This window comes from Gopherus flavomarginatus, chromosome 8 (genome assembly GCF_025201925.1).
Source record: "Gopherus flavomarginatus isolate rGopFla2 chromosome 8, rGopFla2.mat.asm, whole genome shotgun sequence".
Lineage (NCBI taxonomy): Eukaryota > Metazoa > Chordata > Testudines > Testudinidae > Gopherus > Gopherus flavomarginatus.
The window spans coordinates 73,500,530-73,523,866 of record NC_066624.1 but is presented as its reverse complement, the minus strand read 5'-3'; the positions used below and the strand labels follow the sequence as shown (position 1 = coordinate 73,523,866).

The 23,337-nt window shown below is 41.2% G+C and overlaps 1 protein-coding gene across 1 annotated transcript in view; it reads right to left on the bottom strand.

The window, feature by feature from the left end:
• Positions 1 to 23,337, bottom strand: part of CLSTN2 (calsyntenin 2) — a 771,758-nt gene that overhangs the window by 34,059 nt on the left and 714,362 nt on the right. Inside the window, exon 9 of the mRNA XM_050964016.1 lies at positions 9,669 to 9,831. Within this exon, the coding sequence (XP_050819973.1) occupies positions 9,669 to 9,831 (163 nt within the window). The remainder of the gene's footprint in view (positions 1 to 9,668; positions 9,832 to 23,337) is intronic.

Below are 23,337 nucleotides of genomic sequence, written 5' to 3'. Positions count from 1 at the left end.
TCTGATTTAAATATGGCTAAATTACAAAACCAGCACTGTGTCCCGAAAATTCCATGGTGTAAATCCCTGAGGGCTCTGGCATGGTTTTATGGTGCCAGCCTTACAAAGTGGAGCTGCACTGCTGAAGGGGTGCTCTCCGTTATGCAGGGGAAGCATGCCTACTGCTACACCCCTACAGAGTGGCTGGTGGTGTGTGGGGAGCCGAGCCATAGCCACATCTCCTTCCTGGATGAAGCAGTGGTCCCCACTGAGGTCTCCTTTGTGCCCGTAAAAGCCTGTGAGGTGTCAATCTCACCCTCAGTGAGAAAAGTGAAATGGATTTCATTTAACAGTAAAAGTGTAACAGCACTTTAGACTTAAAATGATAACACCACCACTTAGATCAAAGTCATAGCTTTGATAAAAATTCATCAAACCATGACTTCATCCATGAACAGCCTTTTGAAGAGTTGCAATTGAGTTTAATCCCCTTCCCTAAATGTTCACAGAGAATGCTATTACAAGTACACAAATGTACCATTTAAGGAACAGGTATATTATTATCGAAACACATATTCACCTTCATATTTACAATGTATCATTAGGATCCAATTTAGTTACCCTTATATTGAGTAGTACCTTACTTCACGCATATTTTCCTTGAAATCAATTATCCTACCTAAGAAGGAAGGTACTACTCATCACTAGGGCCCTACCAAATTCACAGCCCATTTTGGTCAATTTCACAGACATAGGATTTTAAAAATTGTCAATTTCATGATTTCAGCTATTTAAATCGGAAATTTCATGGTGCTGTAATTGTAGGGGTCCTGACCCAAAAAGGCATTTTTTGGGGGGAGGGGAGGTATTGTGGTACTGCTGCTGGTAGTGACACTGCCTTCAGTGCTGAGCAGCTGGACAGGGCAGCTGCTGGCTGGCAGCCCAGCTCTGAAGGCAGAGCCACCACCAGTAGCAGTGCAGGATAACATGGTATGTTATTGCCACCCTTACTTCTGCGCTGCTGCTGCCCAGCTCTGAAATCAGTGCAGAACTAAGGGTGGCAATACTTTGACCTCCTTCCAAAATAAACCTTGTGACTCCCCTGCAACTTCCTTTTGGGTTAGGGCTCCCATGAAAACAGTATAGAATAAGGTAAAAGCACACTGGTCTCCCAGATGAAATCTGTATAGTATAGGTAAAAGCACAACAAAACCCAGATTTTATGATGTGAGACCAGATTTCACAGTCCATGATGCATTTTTGATAGCTGTGAATTTAGTAGGGCTCTATTCATCACCAATAAGAGCATCAGAAGTGGCCCCTTTTCAATTGCATAACAACAAAAATAGCTGCAAAGAAGTTATTTATTTGCAGATAATTCTGACCATATTTTGGACAGGTGGAAATAAAAGTATAAAGGGAATCTTTATATGTTCTACTCTATATATGTTCTTATAATGTCCTCATTGCCATAATAGCTGACCACCATCAATACATCATACAGCATCATGAGGGACAGAAAGGACAAAATGTGGTTTCTTATTTTTTTTTGGTCCATTTGTCTGATTAGTTTTTGCTTTGTAATTCTCTTTAAGATATGGGAAAGATATATTTGCAACTACAGTAATGCTCTACACAGTGGTTCGCGGACCACTTTAAAATTGCTCAAAGTCTCAGTGGACCACTTAATGATCTTTCCAAATGTTGTTTGTACGATTAGCTAACAATTGTAAAGTGCTTTGGATAAAAGATATATATATATATATAGATATATATATATATATATATATATATATATATATATATATATAAAAGCCTTAATAATAATTAACTTTTTCTGTTCTACAAATAAAAGCACACAACTCATATTTTAATATCAGTAGTCTTACCTTTCTAATGCAATAGATATGCCCTCTCTCTCCTGCAATGGCAGACCCTTAGCTGGGGTTGGGAACAAGGGGGGTCTCTACCTGACAGCCACAGCCCTGGAGCAGGGGAAAGTCACCTCCTTCTCTCGCCGCTGCAACCCTGAACATCCCAAATTCTCCCCATCCCCTCTTCTCGTCCCCTCCCACCTACACCCTTGACATAAACATAGAAACAAGGGTAACGTAAAATCCCTCCTGGGAAGCTGTGCTAAATCGTTTTACCTGTAAAGGGTTAAGAAGTTCAAATAACCTAGTTAGCACATGAGCAGAAGGGCCAATGAGGAAAGAAGATACTTTCAAATCGAGGCGGGGGGGGGAGAGGAGAGGTTTTGTTTGTGTTGTCTCTGTTGTTCCCTCTCCAGATGGAGAGAGAGACCAGGCAGGGACAACATCTAAAAAGATACCTAAAATAATCCATCTAAGATTACAAAAATTGTAAGTAAGGCAAGGAAATGCATTAGATTATCTTTTGTTTTAGCTTATGAATTTTCCCTATGCTAAGAGGTAGTTTTATTCCTGATTTTGTAACTGTGAAGCTGAGTCCAGAGTAGAGTCCTCTGTGTTTTAAATCTTTTCATTACCCTGTAAAGTTACCCTCCATCCTGATTTTTCAGGTGTGATTCTCTCTTTTTTTCTTTATAATAAAGTTCTTCTTTTAAGAACCTAATTCATTTTAGTGTCCTAAAAATAAAGGGTTTGGTCTGTGCTCACATTGCTAACCGATTGGTTGGTATATTGTTCTTAAGTCTCCCCAGGAAAGGGGGTGAAGGGGCTTGGGGGATATTTTGGGAGGATAGGTCTCCAAGTGGCTCTTCCCTGAATTTTTGTTTAAATCACTTGGTAGTGGCAGTGACAATACCGTCCATAGACAGGGAAAGGAATTTGTGCCTTGGGGAAGTTTTAAACTAAGCTGGTAGGATATAAGCTTAGGGGGTCTTTCATGCAGATCCCCATATCTGTACCCTATAGTTCAGAGTGGTGGTGGGGAACCCTGACACCTATTCCATCGAAGGCCACCACCTCACCTTACATGTGCATCTTCTCCAGGGTCCAGGCACCTAATTAGTGGAGCCATGCCCGCACGGCTCCGCTAATTAGGTGGGTGGCCTTTCATTCTCATGTGCAGCCAGACACTCACCTTAGGGGGAACTATCCACGGACCACCTGAATGGAGCTCGTGGACCACTGGTGGTCTGTGGACCACAGTCTGAGAACCCTGGTCTATAGCATCATCATTTGGAAAATGTAGCGAATTCATCATTTTGCATGAATTCTCACTGCAAATGCTCAGAAGGATTCAGCAAAAATTCTCAGTAGAAACTGGATCAAATCTTGTTAGAAATCCAATTACGCTTGTCAGGACTTCATACAGAGAACTTCAGGATTCCACCTTTTTTTTAGCTGTTGATATGATTGCACCTATTAAAAGAATCCTGGAAAAAGCATGTGGACACAAACAGACTGGCATAAAAATATCATGGAAGTTTACTTAATTTCTCTGCGCACTTTGGCAATAATAAAAACAAAATTTGGATGGTGTACATTGCAAAAGATTTGTGTATCTGATGAAGATAGTGAAAAGCGAACATGGAAGTGAATTACTGAGAATAAAAGCCCTTACTTAGTTACTAAGAGATCCCCACTCAGTGAAGAATAAAAAGTGTTCTGTGTTTCTATAAAATATTGCTAAATAGTAACACAAAAAACTTGGATAGTAATGGCAATAAGAACAAGCATTTTTATTTGGGAGCAGGATAATATTCTTCTACTGAGAATAAAAGCCCTACTTAGATGCTGGTTCTTAAAGCACTACTAAAATTACTCACAATTCTCCCATGATTTTCTCACTGGAATGCAAAATTAAATGAATTTCCTGAAGACTGACAAAAGCAGGGAATATAGTAGTATTCATTTAGACTACAAGGATGCGTTGGACCGAGTTCTCACTTACACTCTAGTAAATCAGGAGTAATTTCTCTGATGTCTCTGGAGTTTTGTCAGAATTAACCTGGTGTAAGATGAGAATCACAGTCAGGCCCATTATGGATGGCTATCCATGTCTTTCATCCCCATGAAGGCCTAAAGGAATACAAACTCTGGAAATTTGATCTAAAGTAACCTAGTTGATGCAGATAGGACACTTGATGTGTCTAAGTCTCAAGCTTAACTTTATCATATGGTAAGTCCAAGAGAGCATACATTTAGAAGATCTACATCTGCTTTTGAAGCAAGACTCAAGAAGAATCCAGAATGGAACTTTGGCACTTCCTGTATTCCATCAGAACAGCTGAAGGGAGAAAGAAGATCTCTGAGTATCTGTAAGGACAAATAATAACCCTAACTCTTCAGAATGGATGTGATAAACAATGCCATAAAAAAAAGGGGGAAAGAATTACTGTGAAACTGAAATGTTATTAGCAGGAAATATTTATGACAAAGAGCAAAACTCTCTCTGTCTGAGTCTCCCACATCAGATCCTACTGTACACCTTTCAGGACTCTGATTTGTCTTGCATACCCCAAGTTTCACCTCACCTAAAATCTACTTGCTTCAAAATCAGACACAAAAATACAGAAGTGTCACAGCACACTATTACTGAAAAATGTCTTACTTTCTTATTTTAAACATATAATTATAAAATAAATCAACTGGAATATAAATATTGTGCTTACATTTCAGTGTATGTATATAGAGCAGTATAAACAAGTCATTGTTTGTATGACATTTTAGTTTGTACTGACTTCTCAAGTGCTTTTTCTGTAGCCTTTTGTAAAGCTAGGCAAATATCTGGATGAGTTGACATACGCTCTGGAAGACCTCTTCATACCCCTATGGGTATACATACCCTGGTTGAGAACCACTGTCCTACATGATGTGCCTCAAGGAAAGACAAGACTAGCAAGCAAGCGGGTGGTTCAATTTTAAGCAAGCTCAACATGGATCCCCAAGTAGATGATGAAAAAAAAAAACTGTGGCTGAAAGAGACTACCCTCTCTTATAACCTGGAACAAACTTGGAAGAACAGCTCCCATTTTCCAGGCAAGAAATGAAATCTGCCATATCGAAAATATCAAATCTGCCATATGAGAAACAGATGTTCCAGTTAATGCTAACACATTAAATTAAAAACTTTCGTCCTTGATTTTTATTATGTCCATCAGTTGCAATTTTTCTTCTCCTTATACTCAATTTTTAGATTGCCATTCTTTTACACAACTATGGATATATTTCAGTTATGGCACTCAGCAAATAGCAGCCAATATAGTAAGAGAAAGGACTAGATTTTTTTTCTTCAGGTTATTCTGATTGTGTTGGCCTGGATACCTTTTTAAAATAGTTTAAATCTGATGAATAGCTACTATGCATACAGAACTATAAGAAGACAGGCGTTACAAAAGGGAAAGCAGAAAAGGACGAGTGACTGATACTTTTTGAGGCAAGAGATTAAGATTTGAGTTCTGACACTGCTAATTCCTGTTGTTAAAAGGAAGGGGAGGGGAAAAACTGAGTAATTTATCCACAGAATAAGCTGCAATACTGGCAAATGAAAGAAGTACTGTCTGGTGGTCTGAACCCTGGATTAGGGAGTCAGGAATTTCTGGTTTATATTCCTCGCCTTGCAACAGATTCTCTTGTGTGGCCTTTAGCAAGGAACCAACCTCTCTGCCTTTTCCTATCTGTTCTTAAGTACATCACACATTGCTATGAAATGCTTTGAAAATGAAAAGCACTACATGAAGGTCAAGCATTTTTTGTTATTGGTATGAATGGATTATTCTTAGTTCATTCACAGTAGCAATAATGTGGTCTTGAAGTGAACATTAACAAGTGTGGTAGAAGCAGCAGTTGACTTTACAATATTAGCAGGTGCTTCACTGAATAAAAGGATGAACATTGGCAGTGGGAAATGGAGTGCCTCTTTATTCCACTTACAATCCACTGAGCCATCAAGCTGCACTGGATAAAATCCAGTCCAAGCCAGAAATAACTGAAAACTGTTACCACTTGCTGTCTGCATGGTGGTCTAATGTACGTGAAATAACTTTGTGGTCTCAACAGAACTGTTGGGAGGTTGGACAAATATCTCTATCAAAAATCCATGATGACATTGCACTTTAATTTTTACCCTTTCCAGCAATCTCAGACAAGGGGTCAAGATGGCCAAGAGACTGACCTATCCTCATTGCTACAGGTGGGCAAACTGGAACTAGGTTGAGGCACATGGATTACTTCTGGAGGAGTTCTGCTCCCCTGCGAGGGCACAGAATTCATATTTTCTGCAGATTTCTTGGTTCCCCCACAGAAAAATGGGGGTACCAAGAGATCTGTGGGGAACACACGCCCCTTCCCCGGCAGCCTTGGCATGTCTGCTGGGAGCAGCTGGCAGCAGAGAGCAGATCACTGAGGGGGGAGGAGGGAGGGTGGGTGCCTCCCTAAATCTGCAGAAAGGCCATTTTCCGCTAGTGCCTCATCTCCTGCTCCATCTGCTTGACGTAGAGGTCATCATGGTCATGCATGTGCTGGTGCTTGCCCAGGTCTGTGGTGACCTCTCCCACCTTGATGTAGAACTGCACATCCGTGTGCTGCTTCTTCCCAAACATGATGACATTCTGAGGTGGAAATACAGCACAATGATCATCTCCCCATCACAGGGTTGGAACAACATGTGCTTGATGCTGTTGTACAGAATGTTGACCTTGTCTCCTCACATGGAGGTGAAGCGAAAACCATTGATGTGGGCCTCCAGTGAGCCTCGCATCCTCTTCTGGGTGATGTTGGGCCGGATGTACAAGTCCTTTAACTTGGGGTTGCTCTGGTTCAGGTTAATGATGAGCGAGTCTTGCTTGGCGATGCCCTCCTTCTCCTTCTCCTGCCCCTCCTGGGTCTTGTAGCATTTCTGCACCTCTTTGATGATGTGGAAGGCATTCTACATGTTGAGGGACGGCACCGATGTTAAGGGGGTAGGGCTGGGCCCATGCCTGTATGTGAACAAGTGAGAGAAACTAACTGTCTCTCTTGCTCACAGTTGCTGCATCCCAAGCTTGTACGCAAAGGGCTGTGTGAAACAGGCTCTGTCCCGAAGGCAGAGCAGAAAAGTAACAACTAAGCAGGCAGGCTGCTACTGTTCCCATTGTTAGTTAATTGTTCCCATTCTTAGTCAATTAAGGCTCCTTTACCTTGCCAGACAGGTGTAAAGGAGCCTTATTGTAAATGACAACAACAGAATCCTCAGTAGGAAGGTCTATGTGCTTTCTGGCTTTTTTTCCTGTGCCAGAGAGGCACAATGGGGTTAGATTACAGCTCAGGATCTATTTTACTTATCCATTTTAAAAAAAATGCAGGACAATGATTAGCAAAACTGTATGACTTTCATATGTGAAAGTCTGAGCAATTTAAACAACATTCTACTTTACAGAACACCAAACAAAAGAAAAGTAATGATATTTAAATGAAAATCCAGGAGTATAACTGGAATGCAGGATATTGTGTTTGTAATTTAACTTTAATGTGTTTAGGAAATGCTGAACAGTTACTGTGATTTTTTTTCTGTATAGCAGTTTAAGTAAATTACCAAAATAAGTGAAACTGGTGTGATTATATTGCATTATTTCGACAAATTAAATATGCAGAATTTTGCAGACTTTTGCATTTTTGGTGCAGAATTTTGGTTTTTTTGGCACAGAATTCCTTCCGCGACCAATGGATTTTGGAATGTGAAGATCCCTGCATGCCTGCTACTCATGCAGTATCTCTTCTGTGGCTAAACATAGGATTTCATTTTCAAGAACTGTTAACATTTAATATTGTTGATGAGCACAAAGGATGGAATTGTAGGGAAAGAGACAAAGTGATAGCAGAAACTAATGAAAAGAGAGAACTGAAAAAGGATAAATGCAACTAAGGGGATGCACAAAAACATATTAAATAGTCCTGTTAAGAAGGATCCAAGATCACTTGCTGATGAGTGCAAACATCCAAAAAAAGTTTCTTCATCAAGGATTCTGGAAGTATTTGGAAATGCAACATCATTCTTCATACTGATACCTATTTAAGAACCCTAAATTCACTGGATCTTTGCAGATTCCATACACCCAAGGAAAGAATGGAAGGAAGTTGAGTTGAGTTATGCTCCCAAATTTTACTGAAAACATATAGTAAATGACAAGAGACCAAGCTGGTAAGGTGGATATAGGAGGAGGTGGGAGTTATGCCCCTAACTTGACATTACTACAGTCAGCCATTTTGTGTGTTTAACCATTACGAGCTAAAGACCAAATACCAGATAGCTAGAAATAATTTTAGGGAACTAAAAGGCAAGGCCAAACAGCTACATAAATGCAGTTTGCTAATTGAAATGAATAAATAAAAAGAAAACAAAAAGTTAATATACCATAAAAATAAAAGAAAATGTTTAAACAGCCAATCTTGGTTTTAAGTGCCCTTGTAATATATATTTTGTTATTGTTATAACTAAAAATGCTTTAATAATAAAAAAAAACCCATGAAATTTCCTAAATTAAAAAAATTGATAACCCACTAGAGGTGGCTATAATAACCCACTAAAATTATTATAAATTATGTGCTATATTTAAATTAGCTATAAAAATTAAGCAAAACAAAACAAAACAAAAAAACCAAACCACACACTTTCGAGCAGTCCAAAAAAGCTTTTCTTTGGGCAAGGAGTTAACACAAACTCCCCATCAGCTGGACAAAAGGAGAGCCCCCGAAGACTGGCTGGTAATTACTCAAGACCATCTCAAACTGTGGATAACTATGATGTTTGGGGTGCTCTAAACCTATTGCTATAGCATATATGCATGTTTACTTAAAGCCTAATAAAAAGTAGTTTTACGTAAAAGCATTCTGGTTTGCATTAATTATTTATTAAACAAAGAAGTTGTGTCCCCATTGATTTATTCCTAATACCACCTGAAAATAAATAAAACAAACGGTTATGTTACCATTGCTTTGGGTTAAAAAAAACCTGGGTAACAGGAAAGAGAAAACATTTAACAACAGAAAGGAAATACATCCCCTGGGAAAGTATTTTTCCCTATGTTGAGCAAATTGTACACGTTCTATTTCATATTAGGAAGTTAGTTTTGGGTTTTTTGTTTTTTTTAAAGTTAGGCATGAGTAGACGGCAACAGAGGGAAGGTTAACAATGGAAATCTAACTGAAAGAAGTGAACTTTAGAGGAATTCTGATGGAGAAAGTTCCCAGTGCATGAAAAAAATGTGAAATAAGAGACAGAAGTACAAGTGGCATAAGGACAGGAAGGAGGACTGGGAAGAATTCACGGCATAAGAAGGGGAGCAGGAGGCAAGTAAGGCTAATATGTAAGCAGGGCAAGCTGTGTAGGATTTTGAGGACATGAACAATATTTGGATGAGCTTGAAGCTGGAGACAAAAGAGAAGCAGGTTAGAGAACTCTAGATAAAAGGTAATGAAGATTAGCCTCATCTCAGTACATGCACAATGCAAGCCAAGTACATTATTGGACAATGGAAATAGTGCTTCTGCTCTCCGTTCCACTACTTTTGCCACTGTGGAACTTCATTGATTTCAGTGGTGTTTCTTCTGTTTTATACCAGTGTAAGTGAAAGCAGAATCAGCTCCCGTCAGCCTCACAATTCCTTAAAAAAAATTATTCTTGGTGCACTTCATGTGAGAGAGGCAGACGGGAAAAAAAAATAAACACTCTTTAAACGGGATTTAAATACTTTCTCTCAGTTTATGCACCCTTGATTGTGTTACCTTGCCAGCAAGCTCCAACAGTTAGCTGCATGGCTATGTGTGATGGATGAATAGGCCAATCATTTGTCACAAGGTAAGGCTCATATGTCGTGCCGTCCATATATAAGGTAACCACAGGAAACTCAACATTGACGACGTAGTAGTGCCATTCTTTATCACAAATCTGAATAATAAAAGAAATGAAAGATCTTTAGACCCTTTGTCCTGCTGCTATTTTCATGCAGAATACATTCTTTTGATCATGTTATTTCCAAGACCTGGAATTCTACTGGCAGAAGCAGATAACAATTACTGCACTTTAGGCTGGAAAAGAGCAATGTTAGCATTTTCATGGATTATATTTTTGACACAATGCTATGGTATTTAGCCTGTAACTCTGTGGCTACATCTCTACACAACCTGGTCAAAGAGGAGAACTCTCACTGAAATTAACAAAAGACAAACCAATGTTGACAAATATCACAACTGGCACACATGTGTAACACATTTTAAACAAATTCCTCTGAAAACACATTCTTTAAAGCGATAGAGCAGAGTGAAAATTCAATGGGTTTGCACTTGTTGTGCATCCTTACATTACTTAAGTCAGATTAATTAGTTAACACATCAGAATAGCTAATGTTTGTACAGACTTTCAAGAATACAAGGCTCTATAAAAGTGCTCAATAGTGGTTTTTGTATCTGACCATGATTATTCTAGACATCTCTTTTTTCTTTACATTAGGAAAGAATTTATTGCTCAGGGTGTTGATGAATTATTAGCACTTGTTTGACCCAAACATTTTCATAATATAAATTGCATTTCCTCGGTGCCTAAGGACCTCAGTCCATTGCCCTAGGCACTGTACAAATGGAACAAAAAGATAGGCCCTGTCTCAAAGAGCTTTCAGCCTTGGTTTGGGCAGCTAACATGAAAGTTTCCTTATGCAAATCTATCAATGCAATTCAGTCCCAGCCAACATTGTAGCTGCTATTTCAAATGTGAGATCCTATTCTGTTATGCCAATGTACCTCTGTCTTCAACAGCAGTGCCCTCAGCTAATTCCATACTTCTACTTCTTTTGAGAAGAGAATGCCAGCCATGCCAAATCCTGTGTGATCATTTGTGAGATGGATAAGGTTAAAATGAGACTGCCACACCCATTTGCACTTGTAACAAAAATATAGATTTGAAACAGGCCTCCAGCTATGAAAGTCTATGCAAACCCCATTGCATTCTTAGCTCCCTGATCCCTTCATGAAATCTTTCAGATTTTCAAGTTCAAAGGCATAACTCACAATAAAGTGAGTGTAAAAATGTGTTTTTAAAGATGAAACAGGTTCAGTCATCACTTGCAACTTTGAAGTCTGTATAGATAATTGTTTTCATGTTTTAAGGAAGTGAAACACTTGAATGCAGATATTGTCCCTGTTTTCCTCAGGCGAGCAGAAAGGTAAGTGAAGTTAAAGGGTAACAACTTTGTCCTCAGTTGGGTTAAATGTTATCTGTAGCAATATCTGCCCTTTGAAAGAAAAGCTAATGTTTTGTTCCAGAAAACATTTCAACAAGAGCTTAATCACTTCCATTTCAAATGGATACATTTATTATTGCAGACATCCTGGCCAAACAGCAAGACATAAACACAACAACATGCTGCTGAAGCCTTTCTTTCCTAAACAATATAGAGCACAAATGTTTTCTGAAGGTTAAATGAACTAAAACCAAAATTGAAAGTAAATAAATTGGAAAACTGAAAACTCTTTTGAACAAACAGCAACAACAAATAGGATTATTCAGTCTGCCCCTTCAAGGAAAAGCAGGGGTTCAAGATACCTGAACTAATTGTGATGCATCATACCTACACATGTCTATCTCGTTACATAAAATAAAATTATTGATGTGGCTGGATATGAGATATTGTCAACACATGAAACAAGCCTCAGAGGTTATAGCCTACAAATTTCTGAGGGCTCTCCATAGGTGCCTCTTTTTGCTGTTATAAACAATAATCTTTGGGAGATATCAGGTACCACTGCAGATGAGCAATCCTTGCTATATCCAAACAAAGAACAAGGACATTTTAAAATGATAAAGACAAACACTCTGGGGAACCCTTGTGGTATATTATAACAACCTGTGAACATGCAGCTAGTTGGATTGCTCAATTGACTGAACAATCAGATAATTATACAGGAACATGAGATTAAATCACTGCGCTGAACCAGGATATGATGCCACTTAATCTAGTACTCTGAGTCTGATCAGTATTAGATTCTTCAGAGAAATATGTAGGTGTCCATCATGTACAAAACAACATGTCTATAGGGAAATTTATAGACCATATGATGTATTAGTACTTTACCCCTAAGGTATTAAAAATAATAGTTAAAAGAAACCATGGCCTAAGTAACAGCATCTGCTTCTTCACTACACTAACAGGAGTGTAACCAGCTCTGATCCGAAATTTGCACTCAAACACAAAGTATACACTTTGGTAGTCTATGTATTTTGTGTCTTTGATTCCAATCTCACACCATTACAAAGCAGGAGTAACTCCATTGAGAGCAACGAAGTTATGACCGTATAAAATAGCCATGAAATGACAATGGGGCCAAACATGCCTCACACTCACGCCCTCAACTTAGAATTGTGTCATTCTCACTTCAGTGGGAAATCACAGCGGAGAAAGCCTCCTAGGACTACAAACTTGACAATGTGCTAGACTGGGGTGGACGAGGCAGAAAGGTCAAATGGGCTCACAGAAGTGAATGGACTTGCAAAGAATTCGGCCAAAAGAAGTTTATAGCAGTTTAGCACAATATGAATGTTTCTTACGTTTCCAAAAGAAACAAAGACTCTTTTTTTTTTAAAAAATATTAACACTTTTTAGTCTCTGGACTACATCAGTCACTCAGTTTTATGGCTAATTTTATTTCTGCTGCATTCTGTTGTAAGCCTAGAACTGACATGTGCCACACTGGCTGTGAAGAACTCAAGAAACACCCACACACCCTTTTTGAGGGCCATTTAAATGCTACTACTTTGGCGAGCACCACTATTATGGTCACCGCTTTTACAAGACTACGATAAATTTTGTTAAAAGTATGCCTTATGAGAAATCATTTGAAAAGCCATAATCTGCTGAATAACATAATCCTGTTAAAATGTGTGTATCAACATTGTATGAGGAGTTATTAGATTCTACAATGTATTATTGTCATAACATGCTCCAAGGTCAAGACAAGCAGGCACAAACCAGTTTTTTCAGAGAGATACACTAGCACCCTGCCAGGTGTTAAAGAGCTATCATTGACTTAAATATCCCTTTGTCAGCAACAAGGTTTAAACAAGAAATTTACATTTCAACCATCACATCCACAAGAGACTACTTGTTGCCTGCACCCCAGTTGGTGGTAATCCTCAAAGAGAGGAGGGTGGTCTAAGAGATAGAGAGAGAGACAGTGCCCTCCATTTCACCTCTCCTCCTCCCAGTTCTCTGCTCATCTCTCAAATGCTGAATTAAGGGGGAGTGATCCCAGGCTGGAAGAAGACCCAGCCTGTGAAATTTACAGCAGTGTATGGTGAGACAAAATCTTTGCTTTTACGTTCACTTAGTTTGTTAAGTTAAGGGTAATATGCAAACTAACACCTATTTTCTTTGGTAGCCAATCTTAACTTTTATGTATCATCATTGTAATTACTTAAAAACTATCTTTCTGTAATTAAACTTTTCTTATTGTTTTATCTTAACTAGTGTGTTTGGATTGAAGTGTGTGGGAAACTCTATTTGGGATAACAAGGTTGGAGCATATATCATTTTCCTTTGATGAAATGATGGACTTTCTATGTGCTTTCATTGTTCTGTAGTGTGCTGGACAATACAAGACACATTTTTTGGGAAGAAGGCTGGGACTACGAATTTGCAGGTGTCTCCCTGTATGTAATTGAGAAATGACTGGTCAGAGTGCTCGTGGGTTTAGCTGGGAGTGAATTTGCATGCTGAAGGTTGTGTGAGCGGACCAGCAGCGGATGTTCTGACAGCAAAGCAGTGTAAAAGGCACCTCATGCTAGAAAGTTTAGGGAATATTGCTGTTCAATGGTACAGACTGTGCCCTGGGGAATGTCACAACCACGTACCTACATTTCAGAACATTAGATAGCGTATTTTATATAGCCTGGACAAATCCCAGCATCATGTCCATTCATTGCACTAACAAATTTAAGAGCCTAGGGCCAGATTTTTACAGGTATTTAGACACATAAATAAGCAGGTTGGTGCTTAGTGGAATTTTCAAAAACATCTAAGCATGTTAGGTGCCTAACTCCTGTATTATTTCAATGGGAGTTACATGCCTTAGTGCTTTTGAAAATCCTGCTAGGCACATATTGGCATCTTCAGACACCTAATAACTTGTCTGGGTCCTTTATAGAAGCGGATACGCTAGAAGAAGCTACTGGAATTAAGTCCTGTTGTCTTGGATAATTTCAATCACTCAGAGAGCAGCCGCAGTGGCTATTTCATGCGTGGCCAGGTTTCAAGAAATAAAATGATGAAATCAATAATGGAAGCATGTAATTTGTTGTGTAGCCATTTCAGACCCCTTTTCTGAACCTGTTGAAGCCAATATATTTTCCCACATGCATTCTACTGTGGCAACAGAACATAATGCAACCACTACAATGAAGCCATTAAAGTTAAATGACAAAATATATTGGTTTGGCAAATCAAGATTTTTTAATCAGATCTGGTAAGAATTCTTTAAATACCCTAATTTATAAAGCTATCCTAGTGAGATATTACAGATGAACAAACTTGACTTTAAAAGACTGCTGGGTGGCCAGGGTGGTCTAATCACTTTATCATGTCAGTCTGCCTCTCCAGTTCATTAATCAAATCCCAACTAACTAATCAGCTTGGAGGTTCAATGGTATTTATAACCATCAGGATGCATTTTATATAATAGAGAGCAGAGGCAGCTGACCTGGAACAACGTTTCCTCAGCTCTCGTCCACTCATGCCCTTTCTCTACCTACGCTACATTGATGACATCTTCACATCTGGACCCATGGGAAGGAGACTCTGGAAGAATTCCACCACGATTTTAACAGCTTCCACCCCACCATCAACCTCAGCCTGGACCAATCTACATGGGGGGTCCGCTTCCTAGACACCATGGTACAAAAAAAGTGACGGTCACGTTACCACCACCCTATACCGAAAACCGACCGACCACTATGCCTACCTTCATGCCTCCAGCTTCCATCCTGGACACACCACATGATCCATCGTCTACAGCCAAGCGCTGAAGTACAACCGCATTTGCTCCAACCTCTCAGACAGAGACCAACACCTACAAGATCACCACCAAGCATTCTCAGAACTACAATACCCGCATGAAACAAACAAACAAATCAACAGAACCAGAAGTGTACCTAGAAACCTCCTGCTGCAAGACAAGCCCAAGAAAGAAACCAACAGAACTCCACTGGCCATCCCATCTACAGTTCTCAGCTAAAACCTCTCCAATGCATCAGTGATCTACAACCCATCCTGGACAATGATCCCTCGTTTTCACAGGCCTTGGGAGGCAGACTAGTCCTCGCCCACAGACAACCTGCCAACCTTAAGCATATTCTCACAGCAACCACACACTGCACCATAGTAACTCTAACTCCGGAACCAATCCATGCAACAAACCTCGATGCCAACTCTGCCCACATATCTACACCAGTGACACCATTACAGGATCTAACCAGATCAGCCACAACATCACCAGTTCATTCACCTGCATGTCCACCAATGTAATATACACCATCATGTGCCAGCAATGCCTCTCTGCTATGTACATCGGCCAAACTGGACAGTCCCTATGTAAAAGGATAAATGGACACAAGTCAGATATTAGGAATCGCAATATACAAAAACCTGTAGGAGAACACTTCAATCTCCCTGGACAAACAACAGATTTAAAGGTAGCAACCCTGCAGCAAAAAACTTCAGGACCAGACTTCAAAAGAGAAACTACTAAGCTTCAGTTCATCTGAAACCTTGATACCATCAGCTCAGGATTAAACAAAGACTGTGAATGGCTAGCCAACTACAAAAGCAGTTTCTCTTCCCTTGCTGTTCACACCTCAACTGCTAGAAGAGGGCCTCATCCTCCCTGATTGAACTAACCTCATTATCTCTAGACTGATTCTTTCCTGCATATTTATACCTGCCTCTGGAAATTTCCACTATGTGCATCTGACAATGTGGGTATTCACCCACGAAAGCTTATGCTCCAATATGTCTGTTAGTCTATAAGGTGTCACAGGACACTCTGTCGCTTTTTACAGATGCAGACGAACACGGCTACCCCTCTGTCACTTTAAACTGATGTTTTTCTCTTCCCTAGTAACTACTGCATTCAGGGGCAGCTCCAGGCACCAGCACAGCAAGCATGTGCCTGGGGCGGCAAGCCACGGGGGGCAGCCTGCCGGTCGCTGTGAGGGTGGCAGGCAGGTGATTTTCAACAGCGCGCTTGTGGGAGATCCGCTGGTCGGCAGCAATTCGGTGGCAGGGACACCAATGGCGTGGCACTGGGGGACCTCCCGCAGGTGCGCTGGTGAATCCGCTTGACCAGCGGACCGCCAGCAGGCATGCCACCAAAAGCTGTCTGCCTGCCGTGCTTGGGGCAGCAAAAACCAGTCGTCCCTGGCTGCATTCATCGTCCTTAAAATGCAACCCACCTCTACACACACACACACACACACACTGCAGCATCCTTGTGGAAAACCAGTAATGTTTAAGGGACACCCATATTGCTTTTTCTTTTTTTAAACCCTACTATTCCTAGTCCAACTAAAATTACTGCCAAGGAAGTAAGGCAGAGATGGGAAATGATCCCTTTTTGAAAGATATTTGCTGTGTGCATTTGACAGCACTTTGTGTTTGGTTAGTATCTCTGTTCCCTTATATGGTCAGTCAGTCATGCCTCCCCCAACAATTCATTTGTATGGGAATTTCCAGGATAGGGCTGTCATAAACAGATCGCTAAGGGTTAATGTTCTTTTACCTGGAAAGGAGTAACCTGAAACACCTGACCAGAGGACCAATCAGGAAACAAGACTTTTTCAAATCTGGGTGGAGGGAAGTTTGTGTCTGAGTTCTTTGTTTTTGTCTTCTGCCTGTACTCTCTCTCGGCTATGAGAGGATTTCTGTCTCCTGCTTTCTAATCTTCTGTTTCCCAGTTGTAAGTACAGAAAGGACAGTGGTTTATATGTTTTTTTTTGTATTTACATGTGTGTAGTTGCTGGAGTGTTTTGAATTGTATTCTTTTTGAATAAGGCTGTTTATTCATATTTCTTTTAAGCAACTGACCCTGTATTTGTCACCTTAATACAGAGAGACCATTTTTATGTATTTTTTCTTTCTTTTTAAGACCTGTTGGAGTTTTTCTTTGGTGGGGAACTCCAGGGAATTGAGTCTGTAGCTCACCAGGGAATTGGTGGGAGGAAGAAGTCAGGGGGAAATCTGTGTGTGTTAGATTTACTAGCCTGACTTTGCATTCCCTCTGGGTGAAGGAGGTGGGGGGGGAGCTTGGCTCTCTCTCGGTGCTTGTGTTTTCCAGGACTGGAAATAGAGAGGGTGGTATCCCTCTGTTTAGATTCACGGAGCTTCCTTCTGTGTATCTCTCCAGGAACCCAGGGAGGGAACACCTGGAAGGGAGAAGGGAAGGGAAATGGTTTATTTCCCTTTGTTGTGAGACTCAAGGAATTTGGGTCTTGGGGTCCCCAGGGAAGGTTTTTGGGGGGACCAAAGCGCCCCAAAACACTCTAATTTTTTGGGTGGTGGCAGCTGTACCAGGTCCAAGCTGGTAACTAAGCTTGGAGGTTTTCATGCTAACCCCCATATTTTGGATGCTAAGGTCCAAATCTGGGAATAGGTTATGACAAGGGCATCCTGGGATTTATGGAAGAATTTATTCCTTAGAACTGCATTGTAAGATGAAACGTAAGTTGAAACCGCTTTTCCCATAGGAATCAATGGTATAAAGCTGGGATTGGTTCCTGAACCAAGGCTTGATACACTATTTTCACCACAATAACCCATATTTTTGTACTAAATGATTTATAGATGGCTAATGTAGCAACATCAATGTATTTATTTGGTAAACTGCATTCGAATAAACAGAAAATCGCATATGCTTTGAATTTCCAGAACTTTTTGAAGGGCTCTTGGCTGGGGGCTTCTCTGAAGTCTGGGCTGCAGGTTTCTCTGGAGTCTTCTCTGCAATCTTAAAGAAAGTATCCAAGGAAGTTTCTACAGATGAATTGGGCTTTCTTTTTACAGAGTTGCTTTATGGTCATGTTATAACGAATGGCCTCTGTGGTTGCTTGCTACCCTGACTGTGGAAGCCAGTCAGACTTGTTGCCGGGCAGCCTTGCCACTTGTTTTTCCATTGGCTCCCAATCCTGGGCTCAGCCAATCAGAAATCTTGAACAGTGAAATCAGTGATTGGCTGAGGCTCAGCATCTGATGTGTGCTGTTCTCCCTGCCAGCTTTCCTTGGAAGGGTGAAACAAGCATCGTAGGGGCGAAAGGGGCAGTCAATTGAAAAGCATCATAAGTTCAAGGACTTTCTGTATTAGGAGAGGGAACAATATTGAAAAATGAAGGGAAGTGGGGCCTGTTCCGTTAAACCTTCTGGTTTGTGCTTGACTCCTCTACACGATGCCTTCATCTTCCTAGTGCCCATCAGCCTGTTGCTTCTCCTCTCCTACACCTACAGCACAGGACGTTGCTACTCTCCCAATCCCCGGAAAGCAGGCTTCCTTTCAAACTTTATCCTCTGGATACTTCCTCAGGTTTACCTCCATGGACAGCATCATTTGGGGATGGGGGAAGCTTGGTAGAAAAGTAGAACAAATTGACAATTAGCTAGAAAAATTAACTTTCTCTACAAAGATTTGTGAAAACTACTTTTCAGTGTGTACATATTTTAAAATAAATCACTGGAACACTCAACATTAAAATATTTAATATAATAAAAAGATTTTCCTCAAAGAAACTTTCCTTTTCCCCTACTTGTTGTCCATCAACAGTTTTGACATGTCCATATGATGACTTGCTTGAAGTCCTCAGGTCCAGCTATTCTCTTCTCAGTATTCGTGATTCCTTTGTGCTGCTACTTGGCTGGATGAGTAATTAAGTCCAAGAAGAGACTACATAGGTTACACATTAATTTCAGAGGGACTTAAATTCCACAAACCCTCTGGATCTCTTGTTCTCTTACCTCCTGGGATGTGCTGCCACTGGCCATTTTACGGACTCCACTGACTAACTGCATATTCTCTGACACAGAAGGGTTTGTGAATACCTTGCACTGATGCAAGATCTCCCAGAAACAGGTTTTATGACACTGGCCCGCCTACAGACTGGTGGAAGTAAAACAAGTTCTGGGTAAATCTAGTCTCAGACTTGCTTAACTCCACCTGTGTGCTTGTTTTTTTTTCTTCTCCCCTCTCTGCTTTTTCACCTCTCTGCTTTATCTAGTGCCAGTTTCCACCTCCAGGTTGCCAACAGGGTCGCTGAGAGTGGGTTTGGGCCCCAGTGAACATTTTTTTCCGGGCCCCCCAGCAAGGGCAGACCAGCTAAACAGGGCTGACAAAGCCAGGGAAGCCAGGCTCCCTTACGGACCGCCAGGCCCTGGTGATTTGGACTGGCTTCCCCCCCATATCCGCCCTCATTGGCCCCGGCTGCTGCTGGCCACTGACATAACCAGGCCGCAGACATAACCCAGCTGCCTCCAGCGCAGGCAGGAAGGGGTTAATACCTAAGGATGCATTGTGCACCAGGGCCCAAGGAACCTGACTGCAAAGGCTTCAGCGAACCTGGCCAGAGAGGTGTCTCAGCAGGGGAGGGTGCCTAGGGGATGGATTTATAAGTAAGGCTAAAATTATGTCATGGAGGTTGTGGAAGTCATGGAATCTGTGATTTCCAGAGATCTCTGTGACATATTCTGCTTTAACCCCAGGCGGTGGGGCTAGAGCTGTCAGTCAGCAGGGGCCCTGGAGCTCTCACCTACCATGGGTGGCGGGGTCCCTACAACCTCCAGCTGCTAGCCCTGGAGCTCTGAACCACGACAGGGGGCTCCACACAGCTCCCAGCTGCTGTGGGCGGTGAGGGACCCCAGCATTCTCCGCCACCACCCCAGATCTCTGAGCCACTGCGGGTGCCTGGGGGACTCCGGAGCTGCAGCAGCGGTGGGTGCTGGATCCCCCCATACCCATTTTGTCAGTTATATTCAGTAAAAGTCAGGGACAGGTCACAGGCTTCCATGCATTTTTATTGCCTGTGACCTGTCCATGACTTTTACTAAAAATAACTGTGACAAAATCTTAACCTTACTTATAAGAGTTGGATTACAATAATCTCGACTTCATCCAAAAATATTGTTCAATCATCATCCACTCATGTGGCATGTAAATATTAAACTGAGTTACAACTTTTAAAATAATGTGGTTCTTCGGGGCTAGCCTAGCTGTCAACGCAAAGGACTGGGGGAGGTCGGAACAGTTGGGTTCGAGTTTCACTTCTGCCATTGACTTGCTGTGTGATCCTGAGCAAGTCATTTAACCTCTCTGACCCACATCCACAAAGGGATTTAGGCATTGCAATGCTCAGCCACTGGAATAGAGTCAGAGTCATTCTCACTCTGTGCCGGGCCCAATGCACATACATACCAAGTGCACCAGCTTCAATGGGAGAGATATTGAAAGACCTACAACAGAATATCCCTTAGTCCAGTATGAAGGCACACTCACCTGAGAGGTGGAAAATCTTTGTTTAAAACCCTTCTCCACATTAGGCAAGGAACTGAACTGGGGTCTCCCACAACCTCCATCAGTACCCCAACCACTAGGCTAAAGGTAATAAAGGAGGTCACCTCTATTGTCATGCTGTCCTGCAGTGGCTCAAGAACGTGAGTACCAACCTCAGGGCAGCCTGATAAGAAACAGGGCACCAACACCAAATTGTCTATGAGTTCTATATTTAGATTTCAGCAACCAAGTACCAAGCATAAACTCCTCAGGCACTACAACAGCCTAACCATGGAGTCACAGACAGTCCCTCCTTGGGTACTTCCATCTATCTTGTCAGCTTGGCAAACTTGCCTTTGAGATAGATGCTCCCTTACATCAAATATCACAACAATATTCAGGTTATTCCCAGTGCCAAATGACCATTCACTTACCCCAGGTCAATTACATCTTAGATTTCACACCAAAGACAATGCTCAAAGCCAATCCTACAATAAACTATCTAAATATTTATTCATTAGAAAAAGGAAAAAAGAGAGTAATTTACAAGGTTAATGCAGGTAAACATACACACACAAATGAGTTACAGTCTTAAATTTCAAAAGGTAATAGAAGTTTCTCTAATAAGCAAGCTCTATCCAAACCCAGGCTAAACACAGGATCTCTTGCTTATGCCTAGAAAACCTTGCCTCGAGTGTCCAAGCAGCATAGAGATACAGCTCCTTCTTGCTAAGACTTTTTATTCCTACCCCCTTTCTGCTTTGAGTTGCAACCTTAGCTGATGGAAGAAATTCAATTGCATGTGAATTGATGGGGAGGTGGTGGGAGAGCACTCAACAAAGTCTTTTGTCCTCTGATGCTCCACAGTAGTGTCCATGGGCCTTCGCTGTTGGGCAGGACCTAACACCTTCTTTTGGAAGCATTTCACACTAATTCATGTTTCTTTCCTGTCTGGTGAGTTACAGAGGCTTACAATGCAAATGCTCAAGTATTACCCTACAATATGGGATAGAGATGTTCTAACTCAGATTAATACAGGCAGAAACTTACAACAAGCATTCATAAAGTCTAAACACTAAGCACATTTTTATAACTCTGATACCTATTTTAACAATACTTAACACACAGGTGAGTCAGATTAATTCCAGTTATGTATTTATTGGTGTTCAACTGAGGTTTTGGAATGATCTGGCACCTAGATCTGGCACATACACTTCCTCCTCTGACACCACCTCTCCCACCCAAGCTCTTTAGTTTAGAGTTCAATGTAATCAGAGCATACCTACCAGATCAGGGATCCACAGGCAAGGCAGGCATTTCCCTGCTTGTTCTTCATCTGGTTTGAGGATCATGCTGGGGTTTAGGCATGAGATAGATATCTGGGTGCCTGCTTGAGACAGCAGTGCACATGCCCACAGGCAAAAATGTAGGTGCCTATGAAACATTTACAGTAAAAAATTAGGTGCATAGTGATTTTAAGCACCTGCAGGGTTAGGCAGCAGTTGAACAGGGGTTTTATGAATTACAGTAGTATCTAAATCTATAGGTCTATTATGGGAGTTGGCGGGTGAGCTTCTGTTTTCTGAGATGTGCAGCAGGTCACACTAGATGGTCCCTTCTGGTCTTAATGTCTATGAGTCTAATTTTGGGGTTTAGGTGACTAAGTCCCTTTGTGGATCTGGTCTTATGTGCTTTAATTTAACCATCTGTAAAATGAATATAGGAATAATACCTAGTTATGAAGTTTAACTAAATGTTCCAAAAGCAGTGCCTTTAAGATGATTGGCTGAAAATGCTACATACAAGGATCATCATTATTAAGGCTACGATTTAATCACAGGTTAGTGATGGGCAGAAAACAAAAATAAGTGATGGCTCCTGACCTGTCCATGATTTATGCCATAAATACCCCTGATTGAATCTTGGTGGTGGGCGGGGATGGTGTAGGGGCGGAACCCGGGGAGGAGGGGCCACTGCCGCTACAGCCATCACCAGAGGGGAATCCCCAGGGAGCCCACTGCTGCTCTGGCCCTCACCATGGGGGGGGGGGAAGCCCCAGGTAGCCTGCTGCTGCTCCAGACATCACCAGGGTGCGGGATCCCCGAGGTGTCACTCTAAGATGTATTAGCCTTACAGCAGCATGTCTGTTGGCAAAATCATGCAGGAGTACTTCACTAGCACTTTTCTTCCATCATTGTCACATTCTTCTTGGTGACCTTTCACGCTGCTGATTTTCTACTGCTCAGCAGTACTGCAAACTTTTGTATTTTAGGCCACTGTTTACTATCAAGACTGTAATGGAGAAGGTTATTATTGTCAATTTACAACAAATCAAGATCTTTAATAAAGGAGCAACCAAAACCTGATAGGCATTGGGATGCCTAAACTGCCTGAATAATGATAGATATCTTTATTTTTCAGTAAGACAGGTATGCTGGGGACTATGATCGTGAATTACATCATTTCCTACAGTAACACATTAGAAAAGGAGTACTGCTGGGAGTAACGTTACCTTGTAACTCTGAAAATGCTGTTCTCCCTCTATCAGGATCATAGGCCCTTTCAATATTTTTGCACATCCCTAGAAGAGCTTGTAAAATGTACTGAAAGGGAGGAAAGTCTTTGTTGGCTTTGCTACTAATGAGTTAGAGGTATCAAGCCTTTTCCTCATCAATAGGACAAATATTGCGCTTATTAATGTTCTCTTAACTCAGTACATTTACTGTATTTATTATGCAGCAGGTCATACAGTGAATAATATATTTACCTGAATCCCGCTAGATTTCGCTATACGATACATGTACATCGCTTATACATAAATTTCCACTGTTATACAGTTTTCCAATTTGTAAGCATGTCTCTATAGAGGTCATCATTGTGAAAA